This window comes from Xenia sp. Carnegie-2017, unplaced genomic scaffold, assembly GCF_021976095.1.
Source record: "Xenia sp. Carnegie-2017 unplaced genomic scaffold, XeniaSp_v1 HiC_scaffold_24, whole genome shotgun sequence".
Classification (NCBI taxonomy): domain Eukaryota; kingdom Metazoa; phylum Cnidaria; class Anthozoa; order Malacalcyonacea; family Xeniidae; genus Xenia; species Xenia sp. Carnegie-2017.
Window position 1 is genome coordinate 2,768,604 of NW_025813487.1, and position 20,667 is coordinate 2,789,270.

Below are 20,667 nucleotides of genomic sequence, written 5' to 3' on the forward strand. Positions count from 1 at the left end.
TCTAAGAAATATAGGAAGACATGAGGAACAGTTGAGGATATGACGCACAGTTGAGGATATGAGGAACAGTTGAGGACAAAACAATAAGAGATCTAAGTCTATTATTGTTTGCTTATTTTGAACAGTAGCAAATCTTACTGAATTCTGTCAATATTATCCACTGGAAAGAGAAATTTTGAGCATTTAAAAAATTGATTTGTTTTTTATGGACAAAAATAACCAAGAGATTTGAAGATAATGATTAGTTTCAAACAGCTTTTGTCCTTTTACATGGAGTTTCATAAAACCTTGAACATATTTTAAACATTCTTGATTTTACGATTAAATTTTCTGATTTACTATTTCATGTATCATGAGCAAACCATCCATGGGCTTCATGGCAAATTAACATAATCAACTTTTCTTGACTCAATTTATGTTGAAATTAATACTTAAGATGAGAATCAAACGTCTTAACGTGATTTTCACGTGATGTGAAAAATATACGTGATATTCACGTGATTGTCACGCGAGGGAGATGTAAAAAATATACTTACTATCCTGGATCACCAATAAGCTCACCAATCATAGTCTAAAACAATAAAACGCAACACTGGGTCAAAATCCAAAGTATCATTCAATGTTTCTACAAATTCCTCAAAGATAGCGTGCAAATGTGACAAAATGAAAACTTTAGTGAAAGAAGACAACATCATGTGAAATGAAACATAAGGATTACAAGGGATATAGATGGTCTAAAATGATCATCACCTTGTCTAGTGTATCAAAAAAAAAAGGATTAAAGGGATAAAGATGGACTAAAATGATTATTATCTTGTCAAATGTATCATAAACAATAGGATTACAAGGGATATAGATAGATGGTCTACAATGATCATTACTTTGTCTAGTACATCATAAACAAAAGGATTGCAAGGGATATAGATGGTCTAATATGATCATCACCTTGTCGAGTGTAACATAAACAAAAGGATTGCAAGGGGTATAGATGGACTAAAATGATCATCACCTTGTTTAGCGTATCATAAACAAAAGAATTGCAAGGGATAAAAGATAGCCTAGACAATTGGGGGTAGCATGGGTCAATAATGAGTATCTATAACTATTAAGGGATACATTAGATCATTGAGGGTAGTATGGATCATGCAGGACTAACTATAAACATCAAGGTATAGCCTTGATCCACCGCGAGACCACCAAGGGTAAGTAAGATAACTAAGGGATAACTTAGATCCTGAGAGGTTAACTACAATTGTCGAACAACTAGTTACAATTAAGAACATTAACGTGTGTATAAAAAAATAATGGAGGACCTTCGATAAATAGGGGATACAGAGTATAGAAAGATGGAATCTTGATGGAGAAAATCGTCAGTGTAGCCGATATCAAAAGAGGGGTACAATGGATCATAAAGCGATAACTTATCGAAATGTATAACAATATTATGTTTATATTCGCTACATGCGAGTTTCTTCAGTTTCATAAAGATGTTAAAACTCACCAAAATTATCGTCCACCTGAGAATCAGGTTTAAAGTAAAGATCCCTGCTCCATTCTACCATACATTTAAGAATAGAAACGAGACATTCCAGACCTTTGATACGAATACTGCATTCTTGAACCTGGAAAAATCATATAAAAATAAGACGACATTGATACTATTCATATAAAAACGTGATAAAAAGATGTATTATAATAAACATTGTCTGCACAAAATATTAGAGACATGTTATTGTCCTTTTCATGTTGATAAACTATGCTCCAGTTTTTCATGTTGATAGACTAGGTTCCAGTCCTTTTCATCATAATAGACTAAGTTCCAGTCCTTTTCGAGTGGCAAAGATATGAACAAGAGAAGTAAAGAAGTAAACATTATGAAACATATTCATCAACTTACTGGTGTCGCTCCTAATTCAATAGCTTGACGTCCTTGGGCAACTTTAGACAAATCATTGATCAATCTTTGAAAGATATTCGACAAAGCCAATTCACCGTCGTAATTTAAATATATATCAACGACCGTCTTTGCGTCTGCAATAAAGGACACGAATGGACATTAATGGCTAATATGAATGGATATTAATGGATGACAGGAAGATAAAATCAAAAATTTGATTGTTTGGTATATTGATAATTAGTAAGGGAAAGGTCACACCTCACCTCTTGCACACCCACAAGAAAATTCGAACGAGAGGATTGTGAAGACTGAATGTAGGATGGGATTTGGAAATAAAAGATGCTTAATTATTGTACAGGGTTAAGCAAACGGAGGAGACATTTGGTACAACTGGAGACAATGTTAGTGCAAGCTTTACACCGAAAGTTGATGGTTTGCACCAGCTGGAGAGTTCTCACAAAAGTCTCAAGGTTTGCATAAGCCAGTACAAACACAAAAAAACATCTTTTAGTTCTTTTGTAAATAATAGTAATGCGAAACAGACAACTTCAAGAAAAAAGTTTAAAAATTTTTCTCTAACATGTATTCATGATTCAGTTGCAAATTATCTTTGATTGATATAATTGATGTAGCTCAGATACGCACGTTGTGTCTAAAACTCACCTCAATCTGCATTTTCAGATGTGTCTTGAAGTATGACAAAAGTGTGAGAAAGATTGCCAACGATAGTTCAAACACAGCAGGAACAGATGAGACGCCATTCTTTGATAATGCGACGCATAAATATTGTTTTATAGCGTTGATAAACATTGGATGAGTACGGAAAACAGGTCCGGCACTTTGTAGACAAGTTAACAGCAACTCCAGTGAGAGAATTTTAGATCTGAGCTCAAGCGATCTGAAAATAATGAAAGGTTTTTTATCGCGAGTAAATCTTAAAGGCTAATGCTAAAATCATACTTTAAAAAAGTACTGATAGAGCTATCTTGTATATGTCAGGTCAATTTAGTTGAGTTCAATTTCTGCATGTAGTACATAAAGTTATATCAATAAGAGATGACCTTTACTGCATGATCTTTAAGAACAGTTATGATCTTAGTTAGAGATATCTATAGTATAAATAAAGTTTGTTTGATTTAGGTTTCCTTCTGAAGTAAAACTGGATCAAGAAAATATAAACGAACAGTTTGATACATGTATCTTAGAATCAAAAATAAGTCGAAGTTTCTGTAGTAAAGATATTCATGATGACAGGAACTGATAGTACAATATAAATTAGATCAAACCACTTTTTTGAAGTGACTTATGATCAATGAGAGTTTTACACATTATCAACATACATCTCAAAAAATTGTAGCTAACTTACTTAGGATCCAACGGTCCTTCCGCAAGCGGTTTCATCGATAATTTACACAATGACCTAAACACTAAGAATGCATCCTTCTGGGTGATATGAGAAAATCTTTGTTGAGGTGGCTTGCCTTCACTTGACGTCTCGCTGGGCATATCAGACTGAGACTCGGAGACGGAACTTCGTGCAGTTTCATTCCCATCATCCTCCTTGGGCTCTGAAACTTCGCTAGTTGTCGAGTCATTTGTCTTTGCTTCTGAATCAACATCAACGCTATTTGGTGGGATTACGTTGGATTCAGATGGATCACTAACATCTTGTACCTGGCCCACACTTGGGGGAATCGCCATTAACGGACTCGTCATTAACATTTGAACTTATATCGAGATGTTTATCTTTGGCAATCTTCGCTGATTCTTCACTTTCTTCATCTATATTGTCTTTTGTATTGCCACTTGCAGAAGTCTTAGGAGGCAAGTCATCTACAGCAACATTGTTTAACTCGTCTGAGTCATTTAAATGCCGTTCTTTACCAACAGACTCCGAGACATTAGTGTCAACTGTTGTTTCGACTAAATCTTGTTTTGTGTCATCGTTCACAGCATCACTGACACCATCAACAACATCTTTTACACTCTTCTCTTCAACCATTGATTCTTCATTCATGATAACTGTATCAATAACATCCTTATCTTTAACCTCTGTGGAAGGAACGGAGACTTCGCTATCTGTAAATAAAAGCCATCAAAGAATATTGAAAAATAAGGATTGGTCAGCAATATCGTCTGTAAAGCGAGTTTTGAAAACAAAACAAATATGTTTTTGCACAGGGGTTGATTATCTTGTCATAAAATTTCAGGGGAGGGTCAAACTTCCAAAACAAGTAGAAATGCTTCCTTACCGTTCACATCTTCAATTTTATCGTCGCCATGATGGATTTTACCATTTGGTAAAGGATTGATGTCAGTTTTCTCCTCCTTTTGCTGATTTCTTCTGATTTAAAATTATAGCTATCATCCTTTTCTTCATTTCCATTTTCAGTCTATTGATATACAAAATGATGCAATATTATCAACATTGACATCTCTATTGATGTACAATATGATACAATGTTATCAACATTGACATGTCTATTGATGTACAATATGATACAATATTATCAACATTGACATGTCTATTGATGTACAATATGATACAATATTATCAACATTGACATGTCTATTGATGTACAATATGATACAATATTATCAACATTGACATGTCTATTGATGTACAATATGATACAATATTATCAACATTGACATGTCTATTGATGTACAATATGATACAATATTATCAACATTGACATGTCTATTGATGTACAATATGATACAATATTATCAACATTGACATGTCTATTGATGTACAATATGATACAATATTATCAACATTGACATGTCTATTGATGTACAATATGATACAATATTATCAACATTGACATGTCTATTGATGTACAATATGATACAATATTATCAACATTGACATGTCTATTGATGTACAATATGATACAATATTATCAACATTGACATCTCTATTGATGTACAATATGATACAATATTATCAACATTGACATGTCTATTGATGTACAATATGATACAATATTATCAACATTGACATGTCTATTGATGTACAATATGATACAATATTATCAACATTGACATGTCTATTGATGTACAATATGATACAATATTATCAACATTGACATGTCTATTGATGTACAATATGATACAATATTATCAACATTGACATGTCTATTGATGTACAATATGATACAATATTATCAACATTGACATGTCTATTGATGTACAATATGATACAATATTATCAACATTGACATGTCTATTGATGTACAATATGATACAAAAATATTATGTTCATCAGAACAAAACTTACAGCTTGACTTTCCATTCTCTGAAACACAAGACTTATCATTTGCGTCAGTGTTGCCTTTGCTGTTGTTTGACTAATAAGACTTTTACTGGCAAGGTAAATGTTGTAAACTGTTCTAACTGCTTGAAGTAAAGTTCCTTCATGAACTTCACAAGTACTTGATGTAACAGCTGTTAGAAGAGCCTGTAAATATAGATAATAAAAATATACACATTATAAAAATAAGATCATTTTCAACTGTCCACAGTTAACACATAGACTTTTTAAATCTTGTTGGAATCCAATTACTCAATGTGATATTCAAAAAACTCATGGTACAAAAAATGTAAAAAACATAGGGATACATATGTCATTACCCTCTTTAAATTCCTCAAGGATATATTATTTCTCTCATTAAATACTATAACAGTTTGACATTACTTTTTATAAATACCTTTATAATTTGTATTTGAACATTTACATCAGTATTTATACCGGTAAAGCAAGTACAAATAGTCTCGATAATTCTGTCAATTAAACGCCTCTCTGGTTCAATGGAGTCTGGTGTATCACCAACAATATGACCATAAGCAATGAGTTTCTAAGAAAAAAGAATGTTTGAAATACTCCAATTTATAGAAGCAAAATACATGACCTAGATTTGTGAAGGAATACAAAATGGTGGTGAAAAGACACATGTGAAGTTGTGAGGCTTGGGGATGAGTACTGTTGATAGATAAGGATAGCAATATTGACAATTTCTAGGAGAAATTTAGGAGTTAACTAACAAAAGAAAATACATGAACTTATTTTGTGCTACAAATTGCAATAACTTAATAACAATGCAATGAAAGAGTTTACAATATTAAATCTATTTCTTACAACTAAAGACTCCAAGTGTCCTAACACATCAAACAAAAACAACTTACTTGTATACAGTCAAGTGCAATGGTGACAATCCTGGCACATTTTGTTTGACAAGCCAACTCAAAAGGAAGAAAATATTGATCTGCTGTAATGAATGTTTGCTGACCAGGTAGTGGAGGTAGAGTTGCAGAAGAAACATTCCTGAAGATTTTATTATAAATAAATCAAAGCAACATTCTGGTTTATAAATCTAACTTTTGAACAATAAAACTTAGCAAATCTGTGAGCATGCGTAGTCTGGATATAACTGTGAATTTATTAAGATTCAAGGTTAATAACTCATTTTGGTCATGTTAAAATTGGAAAATTGGAAAGAAAATTGGACAACTTTACATAATTAAACTTACCCTGTAGATTTTTCATTTCCTTGAACAGCGTTTATTTCCTCTAGAATAGATCAAAATCATAAAGCGATCATTTTGTAAAGCAACATTCCTGAACACAGCAGTACATTATATTCATTGCACACGTTGACATACATTTCTCCATAAACATATAAACATATAACTCAAGAAGAATATGAACCAGCGATTGACACTAAAAATAACTGTTTGCCACGTATAAAAAAGTACAAATCATACATTGAGCAATTTTAAAGATACTATCGACAGCGTTCGTTGACATCCTGAATGAGGGATTACTACACTTAATGTTTTGTTGATAGCAAATGCAGAAACTGGTTGAAAATGCATAAAAACATAGAGCAAATAGAATCCAAATACATCAGCAATAACTACAATCATTACTTATGGATTTATACCTAAAGCCGTTTCGCAAGCTTTCTTTAGTTGTGAATGATGAGACTTTTTTGTTTCTTTATCGAGTAGAATTCTTTGTAAAGCACCAGATAGGAACACGTTCTTTGTTTTCACGTTCTTCTGCATGACTGAATGATTTAAAAAGTTCAAAAGGAATGAAAATAAAACCTTACTAAGGCATCTCTATGAATTACTATTCCACTGGGATATATGTATCGCATCCATTTTCTGGCATATACAACCACAAATACAACCATCAAAATGAGGGCCTCCACTGACCTAACGACAACTGGACTAATCAGTAGAAAAGACTCCTTGCTAGATATTGCGCATTGGTGACACATGACAAAAGTGGCGTTTTGTGTACTTACTATAAAAATATATAACCATGCTCGTAAAAAAGTTTTATTAGAGAGACATTAATAGTTTAAGTTTAAACGAGTGATAAGAATGCTAACAGTGTTAAAATGTTTAGAAAAATGTGGTAGAAATATTAAGTATGCCAGTTTTCGGCATATATAACCATGGTCGTAAAAACATTTTATTACAGAGATCTTGTTAGTTTGAGTTTAAACGAGTGATGAGATGGCTAATAGTGTTAAAGTGTTTAGAAAAATGTGGTAGAACTATAAACTATGCTAGTTTTCGGCATATATAACCATGGTCGTAAAAACGTTTTATTACAGAGATCTTGTTAGTTTGAGCTTAAACGAGTGATGAGAAGGCTAACAGTGTTAAGGTACTCATTCCCCTTAGAAGTAAATTTTTTTAATTCTGATGATTGGCAGCCAAAAATAACAGTATTAGAAAGTTCATACTCGTACAAATCGCATCACTCTAATTTTTTTGTCATAACTCATTAATTATGCTAATTAACCAACATGGCGGCTAATTAATTACCATTAAATTAGTCTCACGGCAAACATGATAACTCAAGTTCTATTCGTAACTATGAGACATACAATATATATTTGGGAAGCTTATAACCTGGGCTAGTGCATGACACTCTTGGATTTTTGGAAACTATTTTTTAGAAAAAAAAATTTGAGAAAAACTGAAAATATTAGAAATTTTTGACTCTAATTAAGAGATCAACATTCAATTAGTCATCATTAAAGATAAATACAAAAATTTAAAGAGTGTCAGGCACTAAAATAGTTCATTTGCTTTTCACACACAAAATTTTAGCCTAATACTATTAATAATAAAGAAGTTATGGTGTCACAAAGATAGTCCTCTTTGCCCGAAATCATGAAAGTAAGAAATTGTTATTTAAAGTTATAGTTGTGTTTTAATGACCTTAAAACTGCCTCAGAAATGACCAGGTTCATAAGTTACACCTTCTTTGTCTTTAGCATCATCTATATGTTTTTTTTAAATGCCTGCGCACTTTTCTTCTTTTTTCACCTTTTCAGAGCTCATTTTGACTGAGAGGTTGATGCGATCCCGATCGCAATCATGAGCTCCCTTACTGGCAAACAAACCGGGTACTATGTCCAATTCAGTTAGCATCTTTAACAAGGAAATGTCCCCATCATTGAACTTGAGTATAGCCAAGTAAGTGGCTAGAGCAACAGTTTCTTGTTCCACATAAATTGTCTTAGGGCACCGATCCCAGATAAGACCATTCAGACACTTTTACATTCTGGGTCAACCTGTGTGTGCATTTCGACAACAAGCTAGGGTTGCTGAGATTATCTAATATGGGCTCTATTAGCTCTACAATGCAATCAGGAATACCATTCTTATGTACATATGTCTCTTTATCTCTCTGGTAACCACACCAACTGTCACTTCCAATAGGGCAAAGCTGATGGCGGGTTTTCATTTGTTGAGGCTACATGAAAGAGAGCTGCCTTAATCTGCTTAGCCATTTCATTTACATCATTCAGATTGTTTCTCACAGCTAAACCATAATAATTCTGAAGCATATCAATTTTTCCATCAGTAAGTCTCCCTTTTCCACTTATTCCTTTCCCATCACTCAATTTCACCCCTTTCTTCAGATTCTTTAATTTCCTTAGACGACTTCCCACCCTCTTTTGAACATGCCCGATACATTCTAACTTTTAGGAGTGCACTCTTCTCCATATGGTTTTCTTTCAACAATACTATTGTACGTAGCAGAATCTCCATCACCAAGCATACTGGTGTACTTTAAGCCTCTGGTGTTAACCGATCTTTCAAAATCTTCACTGCTCCGATGATTCCATGTTATTTGCACTCCCTTTATGGTTGATCTTACAATTATGTGATGCTTTCCATGAATGGTACCTGGGATCACTTTTTTTCCCCACTTCAAACATTGTTGACACTTGTCTGACAGCACCTCAACATCTATGCACTTCTTGGTGTCCAAGGAAATAGCTGTTACGATTCCATTGTGCGAAGCATGCCCCTTTCTGCCAAGTACCATCCATTGAAATACCACATTCTCCATTGCTGTTGACTTCTCTCACCTTCAAAGCACTGGTTAGCATACTATCATTTGCCAACTGTTTGACAGCAGGCAATAGCTTCTTATTTTGAATCTTTGTAAACACACGACGAGTAGGTGGAGCTGGCATATTCATTATTTTGCAGAAGGTGACCATTGCTGCATGTCCTCGTCCAATTTCTCTGAATGCCAACACAGTTCTAACATTCATTTCGTGGGAATAACCTTGCTTCTTCGATGTAGTGAAACAGTATTTCCAGCCACATTTTTCTGCATTACATTGCAAAACAATGTAATGTGAGAAGCCATTCTTTTTCTTGATGTCGACATGAGAACTTACATTGCCATCACATTCTGGGCATTTTAGCAACTCGTCAAATACCCCAAACAGCAAGGACAAGTCCATAAATATTGTACCTTCTCTCAATATACCAATAGGCGAAGAAAATGATCCATAATTTGCACTAGGCGTGCCGATTTTAACTCCAGAAGGCCCCTCACTAACATCATCTTCACCGCCGGCGCAGCCATGTTTGGGCATCTTGGCATTTTTTGATGGGGGAGTTCGAACCGCTTTTCTCTTTCTATTTCGCAAATTTCCCATTTTTAAACAAAATATAATCCAAATACAACAGGGTTAGTTATAGAACACTAAGAAACCAAGTTTTCGCAGTAAAAATACAAAATTTCAACCGTTTAAACCAGACTTCGAATCAGAGGACAATCACTCGTGTGCTCGCTTTGGACAAAGATTGTCCGTTACTATGGTGTCCAAATTGGACCAATCAAAAGCAGCTAGGAGAAAAGGCTTTGAAAATACATCCACCAAAAGAAGAATTCAAAAAAATTATTTACGGAGGCTTTTATCATAAGAAAAAGTTGCTAGAAAGTGGTTGCTAAGGCGTTGTCAAGGGGAAAAATTATGGAAGGATGATTTCAAAAGTCTTTTCCACATAAAAATATACCTCCTAGATAAAAACAAACTATGTAATCTTAAAATACAGTATCCCAACTACCTAGAACATCAAAAAGGCTAACAGTGTTAAAGTGTTTAGAAAAATGTGGTAGAAATAAAAGTATGCCAGTTTTCGGCATATATAACCATGGTCGTAAAAACATTTTATTACAGAGATCTTGTTAGTTTGAGTTTAAACGAGTGATGAGAAGGCTAACAGTGTTAAAGTGTTTAGAAGAATGTGGTAGAAATATAAACTATGCCAGTTTTCGGCATATATAACCATGGTCGTAAAAAAGTTTTATTAGAGAGACAATGTTAGTTTGAGTTTAAACAAGTGATGAGAAGGCTAACAGTGTTAAAGTGTTTAGAAAAATGTGGTAGAAATATAAAGTATGCCAGTTTTCGGCATATATAACCATGGTCGTAAAAACGTTTTATTACAGAGATCTTGTTAGTTTGAGTTTAAACGAGTGATGAGAATGCTAACAGTGTTAAAGTGTTTAGAAAAATGTGGTAGAAATATAAAGTATGCCAGTTTTCGGCATATATAACCATGGTCGTAAAACGTTTTATTACAGAGATCTTGTTAGTTTGAGTTTAAACGAGTGATGAGAAGGCTAACAGTGTTAAAGTGTTTAGAAAAATGTGGTAGAAATATAAAGTATGCCAGTTTTCGGCATATATAACCATGGTCGTAAAACGTTTTATTACAGAGATCTTGTTAGTTTGAGTTTAAACGAGTGATGAGAATGCTAACAGTGTTAAAGTGTTTAGAAAAATGTGGTAGAAATATAAAGTATGCCAGTTTTCGGCATATATAACCATGGTCGTAAAACGTTTTATTACAGAGATCTTGTTAGTTTGAGTTTAAACGAGTGATGAGAAGGCTAACAGTGTTAAAGTGTTTAGAAAAATGTGGTAGAAATAAAAGTATGCCAGTTTTCGGCATATATAACCATGGTCGTAAAACATTTTATTACAGAGATCTTGTTAGTTTGAGTTTAAACGAGTGATGAGAAGGCTAACAGTGTTAAAGTGTTTAGAAAAATGTGGTAGAAATATAAAGTATGCCAGTTTTCGGCATATATAACCATGGTCGTAAAAACGTTTTATTACAGAGATCTTGTTAGTTTGAGTTTAAACGAGTGATGAGAAGGCTAACAGTGTTAAAGTGTTTAGAAGAATGTGGTAGAAATATAAAGTATGCCAGTTTTCGGCATATATAACCATGGTCGTAAAACTTTTATTACAGAGATCTTTTAGTTTGAGTTTAAACGAGTGATGAGAAGGCTAACAGTGTTAAAGTGTTTAGAAAAATGTGGTAGAAATATAAAGTATGCCAGTTTTCGGCATATATAACCATGGTCGTAAAAAGTTTTATTAGAGAGACAATGTTAGTTTGAGTTTAAACGAGTGATGAGAAGGCTAACAGTGTTAAAGTGTTTAGAAAAATGTGGTAGAAATATAAAGTATGCCAGTTTTCGGCATATATAACCATGGTCGTAAAAAAGTTTTATTAGAGAGACAATGTTAGTTTGAGTTTAAACGAGTGATGAGAATGCTAACAGTGTTAAAGTGTTTAGAAGAATGTGGTAGAAATATAAAGTATGCCAGTTTTCGGCATATATAACCATGGTCGTAAATACATTTCATTACAGAGATCTTGTTAGTTTGAGTTTAAACGAGTGATGAGAAGGCTAGCAGTGTTAAAGTGTTTAGAAGAATGTGGTAGAAATAAAAGTATGCCAGTTTTCGGCATATATAACCATGGTCGTAGGCAGTGTGGCTTTTACTCTTTGTAAAATAAAGAAGGACCTGTTTGCATTCTTGGAGCCAAAATGGGAAAAACGACAAACTCGACACCCAACGCAGCATAAAAGTTTGAATTACAGGTTTTTTTCCCAACATCTCTTGCCAAATAAAAATCTGAGTGATTCTAAACTTTTGTGCCATACGTATATTAAGATGTTTGTATTTTTTTATTTTTTCTCTAGGAGAACTTGGAATGGAGAAAATGAGAGGTTTTTTGTTGTAAAACATATTTTAGACACGTATAAAGAAAATAAGAATGACTCCTTTTATTCTTGACACGTTTTCATTTTGATTCCAGAGTTGCTTGTTTCGATGGTATAAGCATTTACAAAAGAGATTTGAATACACTAAATGATAACAGTTGGGTATGCGACACCATCGTAGACGTCCTGTTAAGGTACTACCCAAAAATCTAGGTGTAGCTGAAATAAAGGACGAAAGTCACTCTAAATGCATGGCTAATGTGTCAAAACATTTACATTCTTATTTATAGGTACTACTGTAAATTAGCAGAAAAAAGAAATGCAAAATATTTCGCATTTAGCAATTTTTTCAACAGAAACTGTTAATAGATGGACCTCTGTACGTATTTTAAGTAGCAAATTTTGGTAAAATATTCACAACTTTCAACATTATCAAACTACTCATAAATCGTGTAAATAAACATCGCTGTATTTCCTACTTTTTAGAGGAGAAAGACCGCTGAGATTATCAGGATGTTTCATTTCAAGAGTGGGGATGTACACACCTGAAGAAATGAATAAATATGAATGTGTGCTAGTGCCAATATGTGACATGTAAGGGTGGAAGCACTAAATTTTACTGTTTCATGATGCAAAGGCCAACATGAGCCAACTCCATGTTCATTTAAAAAATATAGGCTGCATTGGTGGCTCATTGCATACAATATTAGAGCAGGCAAACTCTATGTGTTATGCAGTATGGGGTGGCAAAAAAGTGAAGTTGCATCCAGTATACGAAGGTATATGACGTACATAACAATTTACTTGAAGAATGAAGTGTATCATGTATCTAACATGTTGACAAAGTGAATGTTTCTAGCACGTCTACACAAATCATTTTTCTTGTGAAAAGATATTTTCAGCATGTGAGGCAAGAGCAAAGATGGCCAGAAGACATTGCTCAAATTTCCCAACCTATATATGCCGACGTAAGTACTTATCATTTACAATGGCAACAGATCACGCTTAAATTGTCACAAAGGGATAACTTAACTATTGACGACAGGTGATGCAACAAGCAAATGGTTATGATTGTGGCATATTCGTGACAGAATTTGCGAGAAGAATAACAGAGGGGGTAAAGTTGAGAAAAGATATCATGATTCTTAATCACTTTGTTTACTCTGTTCATATAAAGATAGTGTTCTTTTTGATAGGGAGAAGTTGGTCCTGGATTACTTGATGATATCCATGTAAATAGTAAAGACCATACCTTAAAAACTGATTCGAAGCTTTGCCATTTAGCAAAGCAATTTGTAATGAAGCAGAATTTAAGTTTAAAGCTAGTGCATATGAATAACATTCTTATATTTATAACAAGTGATGTAAATAATTTTTTTACAAGTAACGACGTTACATATAATTGTTACTTTTGCAGAAACTATATGGGTAACTATGAAGTAATATTTTGTACAGATAAAACTATTCATAAAAACAAGTTTAAATTTTTCGAAAAACGAAACTATAACGCGTTACTAATGAATAACGCGACTAAGAGTGAGAAAATAGTCTTTGTAGGCTATTTCTCTCTCAGGATTGTATTTAACAATGCGTAACATATTCCTGTGCCAAATATGGAGTTTTGTGAAAAGAAAAAAGTTATCGTATTCCATGTAAGAAACCATGGAGGCAAGAGGCTTAATACACGAATTGCACTGTTCAGCAGCTTGGCTATTGTACATATTGAGCATGGGGTACAATTTCATGTTATATCCTTCGCAGCATCCTACACATAAAGGACAGTTATAAATCAACAAATTTTGTGAAAACATAAAAACGGCCATTTTTGGATCAATAAGTTCGCTTCAAGTAAAATAGGAAGAGTATGGCAGTTTACCTGAATGATTTTTCCAATGAAACTTATCAACAACAAATTTTGTTTTCTTAAAAAATGCTGGATCTCGGTTCAAACAATACTCGTGCAATCTGCAGGCATTATCGTAAATGACCAACTCTGGCGCTAAAGAAATAAAAATACATAAGCATATCATCAGGCACATTCGGTTATGTTACAACTCTATCAGGCGACTAAACCGTCACGCAATCTGTCCGATTCACTGACAATACTCTGTTTGTAGCACCATAAAAGGTACACACATACGTAACTTACCATCAGGAAAACGTGTTCGTAAAATGGTAAATGGGATATTTGGTGATTCGTGATCCCTCATTATTTCGAATCCATAACATATACCTGGAAACAAAAACGAAGGCGCAATGTCACTGCAATAGTAAAACAAATTTTCGTTGGAGCTGTTCATCATGTAAATACCGTGGGGACAAAGAATACAAAATATTCCAGGGATCAAAGTGCCATGCTTCTTCTTGGGTCTAGTGACTTTGGCACAATCTCCCTGCTGTGTCTTCCTATTGTCAAGAACATAATTCCCTCGTTGAACCAGTTCTGGCAGAGAAGGTAGATATCCATGGGACGAATTTTGAGACACCGCAGGTAAGTTGTGTGGCAAACGCCACTGACCGTCCTTGACCTCGAACGGACTTATCGCCTTTTGTACCAATTCCTTTAGCAGCGGTTGAATAGTAATTGGAATTTCTTCGCTAGTCTCAATGACGTTAAACAGTAAGGCACTTCTTCATGAAGAAGTTTTAAATCAGTCGAAGGATTGTCTTTTGGATTGGCTCCATCAGACATCCTTATCAAGAGGTCCAAAACTTCTTCTTTGGGGCACAATTGCGCATACTGGTTTGTCAGAAGCCAATGCTGCCAATAACCTTCTGCACGAGTTTGGACAACTAGTGATAAATCCTTGTTTCTCTAACCATTCAAGTAGAGTCCTAAGCCCCTTTGAAGATATCTATAAATACGAGAAATTATAGTATAAAATGAGCTCTGGAGTGGTCATACAAAATTTTGTACTCGTGGGGTAATAAATTCTTCTTACTTCAGATTTTAATTCTTGAAATTCGTCCCAACTTAGCTTTGAATCACTGTACTTCTTCAATAAAGCTCGCACATTTCTCCTGTTGATGAAATTGCGCATTTCAAACCTAGTATTGGACAAAAGAAAACAGGTTGTTATTTTTATAACTATAAGCTGTGTACAAAAACAAATTGAGAGAAGTCACCATCATGCATAAAATGCTTTCTGATACGTAGATGAACACTCGTATTTACTAATTAGAAGACCTGTATATACTATACATTACGGATAAACTTCAAAAATACTTATCTTCCATCTAGCAATCCAGTATCAGACTCTCTTAAATTATTTGGTAAGAAAGTTTTCTGTATTCCAAGAGTTGTTCCATCCATCACTATCTTTTGGGGAATTCTTCCACATAATTCACAAAAAAACCCATTGTCAAAATCAATATTAAGCAACCTTAATAAGAGAAAATTCAATAACTTAATAAAACAAGCGATCACTATCTCAATGGAATATTCATATTTTACAGCTGAAAATGAAATGATGCTTACCGTATCATGGCAATGATAGCGAGACGAAACTTGGCGTAAGTTATTTCCTTTGGGAAATTAAAATTACCCGAAGACACTTGCCTTTGTACATACGCAACATAATATTTGTACATAGGTAAACTGAACAAGAATAAAAAAGAAAAAACATTCAAAAGAGATAGGGCGAGAAAATTAAATAATGGACAAACGTAGCTACTAATGCTTCGGCAAATTTTCATTAAAAAGTACCTCGACGTTATGAAAAGCCGAATGTAATCTTTTAGAACGGCATGAGATATTGCATATGATCCAAACCATACAATCCTGTTTTCAATGCCATCATAATGCTTTTTCGTAGCACAAGAGGAGCAAGGTCTACAATACACTAAATAATTTATTTAAGTCAAATAATTATGAAGCAAAGCGTAACCTATAACAAATCAGAACTTACCCTTCACATCATGGATTGAATAAAAGTACGCAACTGAACACACGTCTACGTACAACCATTCATCTTGAATAGAACGTTTATCCCACTCTGCACCACAAAACAAATACCACTTTCAGATGGCGCCAAAATTTTATGACCATTTTTTTCAGGAAGATCAGTAAAATCGCTTGCATCATTCTCATTGCCTAAAATAATTAAATTGTAATATTTACAAAATGCTAGAAAGTGCTAAATACCATACCGATAAAGGAAATAGTATATGTAAAGCAAAAAGGATGTTCACCATTGCAGATTATCTTGCATACCTGTTTCAAATAAAGAAACCTTTTCTTTGCTAAGTGTAGCCAATTCAAAATAGTCTCGCATCTCTGGTGTAATTCCAAAGGAACACTTAAAAAGTGCCAATGGAGAATCCATTTCATCCTCTTCAACGATTTGCATGGCTTTTGCAAGGGTTGTCACATGAATGCAATGATATGACGAACAGCTGCAACATTTTAACTCGGGCTGGGGCGGCGTTACTTTTGAATACACAAAAGTACAAACCCCCCATGGACTATTCACTGGTTTTACAGCAATCCACTGAACCTCCTGCACACTGCACTAAACAAGTCCTAAAATATGTAAAATCATTTATCTTAAGGTTGTAGATTAATAATTATGATTAATTATGACTTCACAAAATCCTTAGAAAGTGCTTAATATATATATCAGGCACGTAAAGCTAATGGTGAATATGACTTTACTATTTTTACCATACATTTAGTTTATACTACTTAATGTATGTACTGTAAGTATGTGGCTATGTATGTATTTGAGTATGAATGTGTATACCTCAATAGTCATAAATTCAATTTGCCCTGTTGGCTATCACCCTAATAGCTTTATAGAAGCTCCTGAACTTAGGCACAGGATGTATGGTAACAAATTGTGGGGTATTAGAAGGTTGAGAAACTATACGTGTATTTGTACAAAAAAGTTATTTTCAGATAACAAAATATACTTCTTCAGGTTGCATCTCATGGTAGGAATGATCACTGAAAACAGACTGCATCATGGATGTGGATTCTGCATTCATAAAAGAAATTGGATGAGATAAATATGTTGTGTAAATAATCATTCACAAATTTTAACAATATTTTGCTTGTAAAGCTATGCTAGTTAACGTCCACATGTAATAAGAACAATGTCTCACAAGGGTCTTGTAAAAACACAGAAGGATGACTTCACAAGGGTTTGAAATGTACAATAAACTGATATTTAAGGATGAAGACATTTCCTCCCATACAACATGAAGAACTTTACATTGAAAAAATAAGCCAAATACAAATTTGAGACATTCACTTCATGCAATGTCAGATTAATATGTAACAAGTTCTCACATCTTTGACAAGGGTCTTCAAACAAATAGTATGTAAGTGTAAGTCTAAATTTGGTGAAGCTGTTCAGACACCTTATATCCTGAAAGAGTAACACACAACACTTACTTTTTTTCAATAAAATCTTTGGCTTCAATACCAAACTTTCTATCATACACAACCAGATATTTTTCCATTGCTAATATGTGTATGCAACTGGGATATGGTATATCTGACAAGTATAAAAATGTTGTTTGGCCTGTTTTAATAATTTCATTTCAGTAACATCTATTTTACATACCTTTTTTTGAGGATCTAATTGTATATTATTAGGTAGGGCTTCAACAAATTGCTTTCTATTTGCATCACATGAGCAGCACAATATCCAACCGTAGCCATCAAGCAATAGGTGGGGATATCGATGAACAAATACAAATGAATTATGCTGAAGAAAAAAATACATGCAGGTTATAGCACCAAAAAAAAAGAGTATTGAGTAATATCATTTAGTTGGGTATATACCCAACATTGAAATTATGGAAATAAAATTTGACATCACCATAATTGTTCTTTTGTTTGCATTATAATCATGAACAACAAAGGATTGCTGACGTGATACATTTGATGCAAAGTCAAACTGTAACAATAGCCCAGTATAGTGGCCAGTGGGTGACAAATGACTCTGAAAGAGCAAGTATACAATAATTATTAATGTTCACTGTTTCAAAAATATCTATTGTAATATATTTTTATGTTTGTTGAGCACATTTCTACGAGATGTTAATAAAGTTTTGCTACACAGTGTCTCATGCATAAGCAATCAACAAGCATATTGTCAATTTATAACACATTAAAAACATGACTAGTGGTAAACAGTATAAAGTATAACTGTATAAGTGAGAACTACTTGACTATGTTGACATGGTTGTTTAGATTCCTCTGTAATCATAGAGATAGATTGCTTGGTAAAAATATCTTCAGAATCCTACAAATAAAGACCATTATTTAATTTAAAATGTGTACAGACTTTTAATAAGTGTTGAAATAATGCATGCCTTCTTTAAATTACTTCAAAATTTTTAGTTTTTCTAGTGAAAGCAGTCCTACATATAACCATTTCCAATGACTTTTCATGAGAAACAATATCAATATGTACATTAAAAACCTGTGTTTTGGTGGTTAACTCTTGGTGCTTGTCATAATTTTCAGCAATATCTTCACTTTGTTCATTCTACATATAAATGAAAAAAACCCATAAATATAGCGTATTTTTATATCTACATAGTTTTACAATATATGTAAACTTACTAAATCCCCAAATTCATTTTCTTGTTCAAAAAATTGAGATTCATATGACACACTGCTATTCTATTAACATATATGACATTGTGATTAAAGGATGTAGAGAATCCAGACTTGAAATTGGAAAATGTGCTCAGAATAATCGTTTTTCCTTACACAACATTGTGGGCATAAATAAATTTGTACACATACTTTTGTTAATATAACTGTCGTAATAAATATAAATTAATATGAACTTGTGCAACCAGAAACAATAAAAAGAACACTTTAAAAATTCCTACCGCATCATCTTTTGTGTGTTTCCTTTCCTCTCCACGTTATTGTAAAAGAAGTCATTTGAGCGTCTGAATTTCTTCCTGAATTGATACATTTTGCAAGTGTACCCAAAAAATAATACCCCGATTTATAAAAACCAGTACTGCACGTGTTCTTGGATTGACAAAGTTAGCCTAGAATTATTCTAAGTACCATTCTCCCAGCCAGACTTCTCCGATAGATATTTAAAAAAGTACTAAGCATAGTACTGAGTGACTGAGCCCTGTTGATCGATTGCCTTGCTTCGAGCTTTGATGTTGCAAACTCCTAAAAAATATGAATACACGAAGAAATATTGTTCTCATACATGAACTTCGAAACATGTAGTAAATGGAAGCCCTGAAATATCTTTTTTAAGCTGCACCAGTCGGATGGTTGTATTTATGGTTGTATATGCCATTTTCCGGCAGCGAAACATACCACCCACTGGAATTCCGCCATCTTTCCATGTTTCATTCCATTTAATCACGTGACTATAAGAAAGTATGCGGAGCAACTGTGAATGGTGGAGGATTGGGTCGAGAAAAACCAAAACTTTAAAATTCTGAATAACTAATGTTGTGGTCGTCTTTATTTTGACAACATTTTGACGATGAGAATTGAGAATTGACAGCCCAACTCATTCTGGCCATCAGAATCAGACTCATGGTTTGTCCGTTTTCTATGTGCACTCGCTGCGAGTGTTAAAAGAAGTGATTTTTTAAACAAGAAAAATCGTCTGAAATTCACAATACATTATGCAATACCATAACTAGTAGGATGACTAAGCCATTGATTGATCTTGCTTTAAGCCACAGACTCGTAGTATGTAAACATAACACAAGATATTAAAATAAAATCAAAAGTGAACATCGTAGGTTATATACTTCAGTCATTCATTTCAGAATGCAAATTCACAATAAAATGAATGGTTTTTGCTGTTTTCAACTTAATCATAAACGATATACAATTACTCAATTAAATGTATTTTTTGTCTAAATATTCCAACATGTTTGCTTTATTTAAATGATAAAGTGCATGCAGATATGTTGTATTGTAGTAAGGCATGAAAATAAAATCAATTTTCTTGTTTTACGAAAATTTCTTAACAACGACATTTAAGTTCTCAAATAACATATTAATAGCGTCAGAGCAAAACTAGAACGTAATTGGAGGCGGGGGGTAAATATTCATATATTCAGCTCTGCCCTGCTGACTTCTGTTGAAATTAACATCGCAAACAAAAGAAATCAGCAGGGCAGAGGTGAACATATGAATATATACCCAAATAAACGTTCTAGTTTCGCTCATGGAAGGGTGAATATATAAAAAAACGACGGCACACAGCTACAATAAAAAATTCCTGGTTATTTTTAACACCGACAATTTTCGCAGCTTAAGCATGTAAAAGCACTTTAATTCCATACATTTAGTAAACAAGTTACGGGTGATTTCTGATAAAAAACACTTGAAAAAATAAATATATTTATATTATATATTATGTAATTCTTTTTAAAAAATTTGATCCAAAGCATGAGAACTGTGCTACATTAT

General features: G+C 33.5%; 4 protein-coding genes across 6 annotated transcripts; 1 reads left to right on the top strand and 3 right to left on the bottom strand.

Annotated features, from left to right (window-relative positions):
* Positions 1 to 1,334: 1,334 nt before the first annotated feature.
* LOC124451534 (brefeldin A-inhibited guanine nucleotide-exchange protein 1-like) lies at positions 1,335 to 19,636 on the bottom strand. 3 transcript variants are annotated; one of them, XM_047002194.1, is made up of 9 exons: positions 19,558 to 19,636; positions 6,844 to 7,039; positions 6,431 to 6,470; positions 6,086 to 6,224; positions 5,611 to 5,757; positions 5,181 to 5,360; positions 4,150 to 4,290; positions 3,264 to 3,976; positions 2,592 to 2,795 (listed from the first exon to the last, which is right to left on the bottom strand). In XM_047002194.1, the coding sequence occupies exons 2-7, from the start codon at positions 6,965 to 6,967 to the stop codon at positions 4,153 to 4,155; spliced, it is 768 nt and encodes a 255-aa protein (XP_046858150.1). In that variant the 5' UTR covers positions 6,968 to 7,039; positions 19,558 to 19,636; the 3' UTR covers positions 2,592 to 2,795; positions 3,264 to 3,976; positions 4,150 to 4,152. The 3 variants fall into 3 exon arrangements, with proteins under 3 accessions (XP_046858152.1, XP_046858150.1, XP_046858151.1); XM_047002195.1 differs by having other exon boundaries at positions 4,150 to 4,286; positions 19,558 to 19,635; XM_047002196.1 differs by lacking the exons at positions 4,150 to 4,290; positions 5,181 to 5,360; positions 5,611 to 5,757; ... (2 more) ...; positions 6,844 to 7,039; positions 19,558 to 19,636 and adding exons at positions 1,335 to 1,353; positions 1,502 to 1,622; positions 1,898 to 2,031 and having other exon boundaries at positions 2,561 to 2,795; positions 3,264 to 3,971.
* LOC124451943 (ubiquitin-like-specific protease 1A) lies at positions 12,264 to 13,683 on the top strand. Its single transcript, XM_047002543.1, has 8 exons — positions 12,264 to 12,445; positions 12,542 to 12,630; positions 12,738 to 12,845; positions 12,929 to 13,030; positions 13,144 to 13,219; positions 13,297 to 13,368; positions 13,448 to 13,483; positions 13,669 to 13,683. Exons 3-8 carry the CDS (start codon positions 12,787 to 12,789, stop codon positions 13,681 to 13,683), a joined length of 360 nt encoding a protein of 119 aa, XP_046858499.1. The 5' UTR covers positions 12,264 to 12,445; positions 12,542 to 12,630; positions 12,738 to 12,786.
* On the bottom strand, positions 13,580 to 14,871 carry LOC124451538. The gene is made up of 4 exons (XM_047002200.1): positions 14,563 to 14,871; positions 14,401 to 14,484; positions 14,128 to 14,250; positions 13,580 to 14,016 (listed from the first exon to the last, which is right to left on the bottom strand). The coding sequence occupies exons 2-4, from the start codon at positions 14,459 to 14,461 to the stop codon at positions 13,766 to 13,768; spliced, it is 435 nt and encodes a 144-aa protein (XP_046858156.1). The 5' UTR covers positions 14,462 to 14,484; positions 14,563 to 14,871; the 3' UTR covers positions 13,580 to 13,765.
* LOC124451944 lies at positions 14,926 to 19,575 on the bottom strand. Its single transcript, XM_047002544.1, has 11 exons — positions 19,555 to 19,575; positions 19,288 to 19,401; positions 18,683 to 18,748; positions 18,425 to 18,502; positions 17,819 to 17,962; positions 16,160 to 16,268; positions 15,958 to 16,093; positions 15,730 to 15,849; positions 15,482 to 15,634; positions 15,194 to 15,302; positions 14,926 to 15,106 (listed from the first exon to the last, which is right to left on the bottom strand). Exons 1-11 carry the CDS (start codon positions 19,573 to 19,575, stop codon positions 14,936 to 14,938), a joined length of 1,221 nt encoding a protein of 406 aa, XP_046858500.1. The 3' UTR covers positions 14,926 to 14,935.
* Positions 19,637 to 20,667: the final 1,031 nt, after the last annotated feature.